Consider the following 10,000-nt stretch of genomic DNA (forward strand, 5'->3'; position numbering starts at 1 on the left):
CTACTGACCTCTAGATAGCTAGGTGACTTCTCTGGAAGTACTGCATACTGTACTAAGCAGTGAATTAGTCTTCTCTCTCACTCTCTCTCTCTCTCTCTGTTTCTTCCTTTCTTTATCTGTTTATTACTCTCGCTCTCTCTCCATCTTTATTTCCCTCCATACGGTCCTCTCTCTCTCCTTTTCCTTCTCCCCCTTTTCTAGCTCTTTCCATCTGTCTCTGTAGAACAGGAGGGTGATATACACATCCTAACCTTGAGTATGCTGGTACTGGCCTAAACACTATAATATAAAGATCTCTCTCTCATCAATCAATCAATGTGATCAGTCAAGCATGCCCATTAGCGTTAACATGTTAAAGCTCTTACAGAGAGTAACATACACTCCCAGTACATCAGTACACACGTCAACACTTTAAACTGTGTATACCTGTCCAAAATGGCCAGTGTTGTACGTTTACAATTCGGGCATCATTTCAATATTTAACTCTCTGTCAAACATACACTGAGTGAACAAAACATTAGGAACACCTGCTCTTTCCATGACATAGACGGACCAGGTGAATCCAGGTGAAAGCGATGATCCCTTATTGATGTCACTTGTTAAATCCACTTCAGTCAGTGTAGATGAAGGGCAGGAGACAGGTTAAAGAAGGACTTTTAAGCCTTGAGACAATTGAGACATGGATTGTGTATGTGAGCCATTCAGAGGGTGAATGGGTAAGACAACAGATTTAAGTGTGTGAACGGGGTATGGTAGTAGGTGCCAGGTGCACCAGTTTGAGTGTGCCAAGAACTACAACTCTGCTGGGTTTTTCACACTCATCAATTTCCTCTGTGTATCAAGAATGGTCCACCACCCAAAGGACATCCAGCCAACTTGACACAACTGTGGGAAGCGTTGGAGTCAACATGGGCCAGCATCCCTGTGGAACACTTTCAACACCTTGTAGAGTCCATGCCCTGATGGATTGAGGCTGTTCTGAGGGAAACTCAACATTAGGAAGGTGTTCTTAATATGTTGTGCACCATTATTTACTCAGGACTCATTTGAAATAAAAATGTAATGTAGAAATGTGAAATGAGTTCTGACTCTTTCATGATAATATTATGAGTTGAAAGAGACAGGCAAACTGACATAGTGCCTAACAACTAAAGACTTTAAGAAACATTGATTCACACGTCATTTGTGGCTTATCTTTGCAATAGCAGCTGTGAATTTAGTAATTGAAGCTTAGAAGCTTGTTTAGTATTCAAAGATCCCATCATATCAACACAATCCCTTTTCAGATCATGACGTGACTAACAAACCTCAGCGCTCTTCTAGGAACCAAATGGGAAAGCTAGCCTAGCATGAAGTTACACGTCTGACAAATGTTAGCGCTCTCATAGGAACCAAATGGGAACGCAAGCGTAGCATGAAACAGGAAGTTAAATAGGCCCCCCATTATTACAGCAGCTTACTTCCACATATTAATAAGAGAATCAATCGTGTGTGTGTGTTTGCTTGTGTGTGTGTGTGTGTTACCAGGCAAGCTGCTTTGAAGAACATTTTTTACCATAAGACCTGTAGTTATTTGATTGAAGAGCCAATCAAAGGCATTCATGGTGATTGAATAATATTCAGTAGGCTACACTTTATTTTAATTCTTAAAAGTCTAAGTCCAATCTAAGCTAACACATGGAATTGTTTTAAGACGGTCATACTATGGATCATTTCAGTTTTTGATTTGGAATTTTAGGACCTTTTTAGGTATATAAATATATATTTGATAAAGTATTGAATTTGGCTTGTATTATATAATATATAATATAATATAATATATCCTTATAGAAACAAGGTTTTGAAGTGTCTTTCCTAAATCTAGGAGATATAAGAACGCTCAGGACATATATATATATATTATTTTGCACACATATTTAATATTTATTTATATTTATAGAGACTTTCATAGAGACTCATAGTTTGTAGGTCAAACCGTCCGAACGCTACAGACGTCTTCGTGAGAAGACAGATTTCCGGGATGTTTCATGGTCTGACAAACCGCTCTAGCTCTGCAGTGCAGCGTCGGCGGATCCAATGCAAAAAGATACCTGTAATATCTATATCAGAAGGAAATCTGTAATATCTATATCAGAAGGATATCTGTAATATCTATATCAGAAGGAAATCTGTAATATCTATATCAGAAGGAAATCTGTAATATCTATATCAGAAGGAAATCTGTAATATCTATATCAGAAGGATATCTGTAATATCTATATCAGAAGGAAATCTGTAATATCTATATCAGAAGGAAATCTGTAATATCTATATCAGAAGGATATCTGTAATATCTATATCAGAAGGAAATCTGTAATATCTATATCAGAAGGATATCTGTAATATCTATATCAGAAGGAAATCTGTAATATCTATATCAGAAGGATATCTGTAATATCTATATCAGAAGGAAATCTGTAATATCTATATCAGAAGGATATCTCTAATATCTATATCAGAAGGATATCTCTAATATCTATATCAGAAGGAACTCTCTAATATCTATATCAGAAGGATATCTCTAATATCTATATCAGAAGGATATCTCTAGCTTAAACCGACAGATTTGATGATTATTTATTATTATTTTACCATTATTTAGATTGACGCACCGGTGCATCAATAGACTCTAGGGGGTTAAAGGAAAAAAATATATAAAAAATATAGTTAAGTTTCAGTTCAAGATCATTCGGACAAATCCACGAGGGGGTGTGTTGGATAAAGTAATCAATGCTGTATGTGTGTGTGTGTGTGTGTGTGTGTGTGTGTGTGCATATTTGTGCGTGTGTATCTTGCTATCTTCCTTTCTTCTTAAGGTGACTCCCTAACACACACACACACTCATTCATGCTGTGTTTGTGTTTCAGATCTGGAACGACTACAAACTGAGCTGGGCCCCAGTAGAGTTTGATGGGATTGAGTTCATCAGAGTTCCATCCAACAAGATCTGGAGACCTGACATAGTGCTTTATAACAAGTGAGTCCAGACATAGTGCTCTATAACAACCTGACATAGTGCTCTATAACAACCTGACATAGTGCTCTATAACAACCGGACATAGTACTCTATAACAACATGACATAGTACTCTATAACAACATGACATAGTACTCTATAACAACATGACATAGTACTCTATAACAACCTGACATAGTACTCTTTAACAACATGACATAGTACTCTTTAACAACCTGACATAGTACTCTATAACAACCTGACATAGTACTCTATAACAACCTGACATAGTGCTCTATAACAACCTGACATAGTACTCTATAACAGCCTGACATAGTGCTCTATAACAACCTGACATAGTACTCTATAACAACCGGACATAGTACTCTATAACAACCTGACATAGTACTCTATAACAACCTGACATAGTGCTCTATAACAACCTGACATTGTGCTCTATAACAACCTGGCATAGTACTCTATAACAACATGACATAGTACTCTATCACAGCCTGACATAGTGCTCTCTAACAACCTGACATAGTGTTGTATAACAAGTGAGTCGTGATTTTGCCATGTCACTTAGCAGATGTGTTTTTCTGTGAGAGCAGTCATTTTTAGTATGTGTATGAGATCAATGTGGATGTTGAACCAACTGAGTCACACAGGACCAAGTACTAAAGTAGGTGCTGAACTGAACTGTTTGTGAAGAGAGATTTTAAAGACATTTATACAAACTATTTCCATTTTCTATGGATTTAATTTTCGATTAATTTCATATCCATATTATTTTATTTTGCTTTTATTCCAATATACAATGCAAAACAATAACACTAAAATGCCCTTATCACAAAGGACATCTGTTCTCATAGTGTAACGACAATATCCTCCTCACTTCCCTTGTTTCTTTCTTTCTGATCCTCTCACCTTCCCCATATCTCCCTCTTCCTCTCTCTCCAACACATCTCTTTCCTCTCTCTCCAACACATCTCTTTCCTCTCTCTCCACCCCCCAACTTCAGTGCTGTGGGAGACTTCCTGGTTGAAGATAAGACCAAAGCTCTGTTGAAGTTTGACGGTACAGTCACCTGGGTTCCCCCCGCCATCTTTAAGTCCTCCTGCCCCATGGACATCACCTACTTCCCCTTTGACTACCAGAACTGCTCCATGAAGTTTGGCTCCTGGACCTACGACAAGGCCAAGATCGACCTGGTGCTCATTGGGTCAAAGGTTCGAAAAATATTTGCACATCCATTTTCTGATACAGGAATTATGGGTAGTGTTCAAATCTTTGTTTTTTTTTACCCCTTTTTCTCCCAAAATGTTGGGGTATCCTATTGGTAGTTACAGTCTTGTCCAGTGTTCAATTCTTGACTATTGTAAATCTTTTTAATCTAAGTCTCAGTAACTGAATCCATTCTCCAGAATTGTGTAATCCAACCAAGATTAATGCATGTTTATGAAATAACTACTCAAAATCAAGGCCTCAATAAACCCGATGTCACCTACCTCAGGTCAACCTCAAAGACTTCTGGGAGAGCGGCGAGTGGGAGATCATCGATGCTCCGGGCTACAAGCACGACATCAAGTACAACTGCTGCGAGGAGATCTACCCAGACATCACCTACTCCTTCTACATCAGACGCCTGCCTCTCTTCTACACCATCAACCTCATCATCCCCTGTCTCCTCATCTCTTTTTTAACAGTCCTGGTCTTCTACCTGCCCTCCGACTGCGGAGAGAAGGTACGGTGCCTGCAGGAAGTGTCCACACCCCTTGGACTTTACCACATCTTGTTGAGTTGACTGTGTTGAACATCTTTGTGGTCATGTATGTTGTCATGTTGTTGTGTTACAATCTATTTTCCATTATCTCCAGCAACAAACCAGCATCTACAGTATATAGTATGTGAAAACTGCCACTTTATATTTCATACCTTCTAGTCAAAGAAATTAAACAAAATACAAATTATGAATTGCTACAAATTATAAAATGAAGATGTTGTAGAAATTGTCCTTAAAAAAGTACACATTTTGTACTTCTTTGAATACTTATCAGTTTTTCATTAATCATTAACATTTGTCGAATTCTCTTTTGACTTTGACAATAAAAAATCACTTCCTGTCAAAGTCAGTGACAAGGAGATCTCAATGAAATGCGTTTGAATTCCAGGTTGAAACACAACAAAATGTGGAAAAAGTCCAAGGGGGATGAATACTTCCTATAGGCACTGTAATAATGTTAAAGCATGTTGCTATAGTAATGAAGTAGGGTCCGCCCACTCAAGTCCACCAACACAAGGTCATGTGTCGGAGAAACTGAGTGTGCAGACCCTACTTCACATCAACTACTGTAAGTTGCTATCGATAAAAGTGTCTGCTACATGAGATATGTTATATATTACATTATTATATTAAACTACTCGTTTTATTATATTATATTCAATCAATAAGGCACAAGGGGGTGTGGTATATGGCCAATATACCACGGCTAAGGTTATATTGGCCGTATTCCACAAACCCCCGAGGTACCTTATTGCTATTATAAACTGGTTATCAACGTAATTAGAGCAGTAAAAATAAATGTTTTGTCATACCTGTGGTATACGGTGTGATTTACCACGGCTGTCAGCCAATCAGAATTCAGGGCTCGAACCACCCAGTTTATAATTATTATTATAATTATATTATAATTTATTTTTTAATCTGCCTAGCACCCAGTAAATATGGGATGTGTTCTGTAATCAGGCACTGCAGTCAATTTGTTGTGTGTTCAGAATGAGCCACCATGTGAAATGTTGGACAATGTTAGCTACAGTGGGATTGGTGTGAATGCTCGGACTAAATCAACCAACGTTCGTTCTGGGTGATTATGGTGTTGTTGGAATTGTGTGTCTAGTGTACATGCAATGGAATGAAATAATAATTGCTTCCTCCTAGGTCAATAAACAACACACGCTGGGCCTCTTACAGCGTTCATCTCTCTCTCTCTCTCTCTCTCTCTCTCTCTCTCTCTCTCTCTCTCTCTCTCTCTGTCTCCCCTCTCTCTCTCTCTCTCTGTCTCCCCTCTCTCTCTCTCTCTCTCTCTCTCTCTCTCTCTCTCTCTCTCTCTCTCTCTCTATCTCTCTCTCTCTCTCTCTCTATCTCTCTCTCTCTCTCTCTCTGTCTCTGTCTCTGTCTCTGTCTCTGTCTCTGTCTCTCTCTCTGTCTCTCTCTGTCTCTCCCTCTCTCTGTCTCTGTCTCTCTCTTCCTCACCCAACAGGTGACCCTCTGTATCTCTGTCCTCCTCTCCCTCACTGTGTTCCTTCTGGTGATCACTGAGACCATCCCGTCCACCTCCCTGGTCATCCCCCTCATCGGGGAGTACCTCCTCTTCACTATGATCTTCGTCACCCTCTCCATCGTCATCACCGTGTTCGTCTTGAACGTCCACTACCGTACACCAATGACCCACACCATGCCGGGCTGGGTCAGGTCTGTCTTCCTCAGGTAAAGAGAGAGAATTAGCTCGACTCTTAGCTCAGCTCTTAGCTCAACTATTAGCTCAACTCTTAGCTCAACTCCCATCTCTAAACTCAACTCTTAGCTAAATTCTCAGCTCAACTCTCAGCTCAACTCCCAACTCCTAGACCAACTCCTAGACCAACTCTTAGAACAACTCTTAGCCCAACTCTTAGCCCAACTCTTAATCCAATTTTTAATCCAACTCTTAATCCAACTCTTAATCCAACTCTTAGCCCAACTTTTAGCCCAACTCTTAATCCAACTTTTAATCCAACTCTTAATCCAACTCTTAATCCAACTCTTAGCCCAACTGTTAAATCAACTCTTAGCCCAACTGTTAAACCAACTCTTAGCCCAACTCTCAGACCAACTCTTAGCCCAACTGTTAAATCAACTCTTAGCCCAACTGTTAAATCAACTCTTAGCCCAACTCTCAGACCAACTCTCAGACCAACTCTCAGACCAACTCTCAGACCAACTCTTAGCCCAACTCTTAGCCCAACTCTTAGCCCAACTCTTAGCCCAACTCTTAGCCCAACTCTTAGCCCAACTCTTAGCCCAACTCTTAGCCCAACTCTTAGCCCAACTCTTAATCCAACTCTTAATCCAACTCTTAATCCAACTCTTAGACCAACTCTTAGACCAACTCTTAATCCAACTCTTAGCCCAACTCTTAGCCCAACTCTTAGCCCAACTCTTAGCCCAACTCTTAGCCCAACTCTTAGCCCAACTCTTAGCCCAACTCTTAGCCCAACTCTTAGCCCAACTCTTAATCGAACTCTTAGACCAACTCTTAGACCAACTCTTAGACCAACTCTTAGACCAACTCTTAGACCAACTCTTAGACCAACTCTTAGACCAACTCTTAGACCAACTCTTAATCCAACTCTTAGCCCAACTCTCAGCCCAACTCTTAGCTCAACTCCCTTCTCTCAGCCCAACTCTTAGACAAACTCTTAGACCAACTCTTACCCCAACTCTTAATCCAACTCTTAATCCAACTCTTAGACTAACTCTTAATCCAACTCTCAGCCCAACTCTAGGAGCAACTCTTAGACCAACTCTCAGCCCAACTGTTAAACCAACTCTTAGCCCAACTCTCAGCCCAACTCTTAGACCAAGTCTTAGACCAAGTCTTAGCCTGACTCTTAGCCCAACTCTCAGCCCAACTCTTAATCCACCTTTTAGACCAACTCTTAATCCAACTCTCAGCCCAACTCTTAGACCAACTCTTAATCCAACTCTCAGCCCAACTCTCAGCCTGTCTCTTAAACCAACTCCCAGCCCAACTGTTAAACCAACTCTTAGCCCAACTCTCAGCCCAACTCTTAGACCAAGTCTTAGCCCAACTCTCATCCTGACTCTTAAACCAACTCCCTGCCCAACTGTTAAACCAACTCTTAGCCCAACTCTCAGCCCAACTCTTAGACCAAGTCTTAGACCAACTGTCAGCCCAACTCTTAGACCAACTCTTAATCCAACTCTTAGACCAACTCTTAATCCAACTCTCAGCCCAACTCTTAGCCCAACTCTCAGACCAACTCTCAGCCCAAATCTTAGACCAACTGTCAGCCCAACTCTTAGCCCAACTCTTAGCCCAACTCTCAGCCCAACTCTCAATCCATCTATTAGCCCAACTCTTAGCCCAACTCTTAGCCCAACTCTTAGCCCAACTCTTAGCCCAACTCTTAGCCCAACTCTTAGACCAACTCTTAGCCCAACTCTTAGCCAAACTCTTAGCCCAACTCTTAATCCAACTATTTGACCAACTCTTAGCCCAACTCTCAGCCCAACTCTTAGCTCAACTCCCTTCTCTCAGCCCAACTCCTAGACCAACTCCTAGACCAACTCTTAGCCCAACTCTTAGCCCAACTCTTAGCCCAACTCTTAATCCAACTCTTAATCCAACTCTTAATCCAACTCTTAGCCCAACTCTTAGACCAACTCTCAGCCCAACCCTTAGACCAACTCTTAGCCCAACTCTTAGACCAACTCTTAATCCAACTCTTAATCCAACTCTTAGCCCAACTCTTAGCCCAACTCTTAGCCCAACTCTCAGCCCAACTCTTAGACCAACTCTTAGACCAACTCTTAATCCAACTTTTAAACCAACTCTTAATCCAACTCTCAGCCCAACTCTTAGACCAACTCTTAATCCAACTCTCAGCCCAACTCTCAGCCTGCCTCTTAAACCAACTCCCAGCCCAACTGTTAAACCAACTCTCAGCCCAACTCTTAGCCCAACTCTCAGCCCAACTCTTAGACCAAGTCTTAGACCAACTCTTAGACCAACTGTCAGTCCAACTCTTAGACCAACTCTTAATCCAACTCTTAGACCAACTCTTCATCCAACTCTTAGACCAACTCTTCATCCAACTCTTAGCCCAACTCTTAGCCCAACTCTCAGACCAACTCTCAGCCCAACTCTTAGACCAACTGTCAGCCCAACTCTTAGCCCAACTCTTAGCCCAACTCTCAGCCCAACTCTTAGCCCAACTCTCAGCCCAACTCTCAGCCCAACTCTCAGCCCAACTCTTAGCCCAACTCTTAGCCCAACTCTTAGCCCAACTCTCAGACCAACTCTTAGCCCAACTTTCAATCCATCTCTTAATCCAACTCTTAGACCAACTCTTAGACCAACTCTTAGACCAACTCTTAGCCCAACTCTTAGCCCAACTCTTAGCCCAACTCTTAGCCCAACTCTTAGCCCAACTCTTAGCCCAACTCTTAGCCCAACTCTTAAACCAACTCTTAGACCAACTCTCAGACCAACTCTTAGCCCAACTTTCAATCCATCTCTTAATCCAACTCTTAGCCCAACTCTTAGACCAACTCTTAGACCAACTCTTAGACCAACTCTTAGACCAACTCTTAGCCCAACTCTTAGCCCAACTCTTAGCCCAACTCTTAGCCCAACTCTTCGCCCAACTCTTAGACCAACTGTTAGCCCAACTCTTAGACCAACTCTTAGACCAACCCTCAGCCCAACTCTTAGACTAACTCTTAGACCAACTCTTAAACCAACTCTTAAACCAACTCTTAGACCAACTCTTAGCCCAACTCTTAGACCAACTGTTAGCCCAACTCTTAGCCCAACTCTTAGACCAAACTCTTAAACCAACTCTTAGACCAACTCTTAGCCCAACTCTTAGCCCAACTCTTAGACCAACTGTTAGCCCAACTCTTAGCCCAACTCTTAAACCAACTCTTAGACCAACTCTTAGACCAACTCTTAGCCCAACTCTTAGACCAACTGTTAGCCCAACTCTTAGCCCATCTCAGACCAACTCTTAGACCAACTCTTAGGCCAACTCAATATTAGGAAGGTGATCTTAATGTTTTGTATCAGTGTATATTATATTACAATACACTTAATTTCTTATTTTTTTTTTTTCTGTGTTTGTTGTACATCAGTGTGCTACCTATATAATACAATACTATACAATACAATGCCTACACAATACAATACAATACTATACAATAGAATACAATACCAATACTATT

At 41.0% G+C, this 10,000-nt stretch overlaps 2 protein-coding genes across 4 annotated transcripts in view; both read left to right on the forward strand.

Moving 5' to 3' along the window:
- The window catches only part of LOC129832085 (protocadherin-16-like), a 242,593-nt gene that overhangs the window by 46,909 nt on the left and 185,684 nt on the right, over nt 1-10,000 (forward strand). The window lies entirely within an intron of this gene.
- The window catches only part of LOC129832086 (neuronal acetylcholine receptor subunit alpha-3-like), a 19,495-nt gene that overhangs the window by 5,387 nt on the left and 4,108 nt on the right, over nt 1-10,000 (forward strand). For both annotated transcript variants that reach the window (XM_055895840.1, XM_055895841.1), the window contains exons 3-6: nt 2,907-3,016; nt 4,016-4,223; nt 4,508-4,738; nt 6,255-6,481. In XM_055895840.1, the coding sequence (XP_055751815.1) occupies nt 2,907-3,016; nt 4,016-4,223; nt 4,508-4,738; nt 6,255-6,481 (776 nt within the window). The remainder of the gene's footprint in view (nt 1-2,906; nt 3,017-4,015; nt 4,224-4,507; nt 4,739-6,254; nt 6,482-10,000) is intronic.

Source organism: Salvelinus fontinalis, chromosome 33 (genome assembly GCF_029448725.1).
Source record: "Salvelinus fontinalis isolate EN_2023a chromosome 33, ASM2944872v1, whole genome shotgun sequence".
NCBI lineage: Eukaryota > Metazoa > Chordata > Actinopteri > Salmoniformes > Salmonidae > Salvelinus > Salvelinus fontinalis.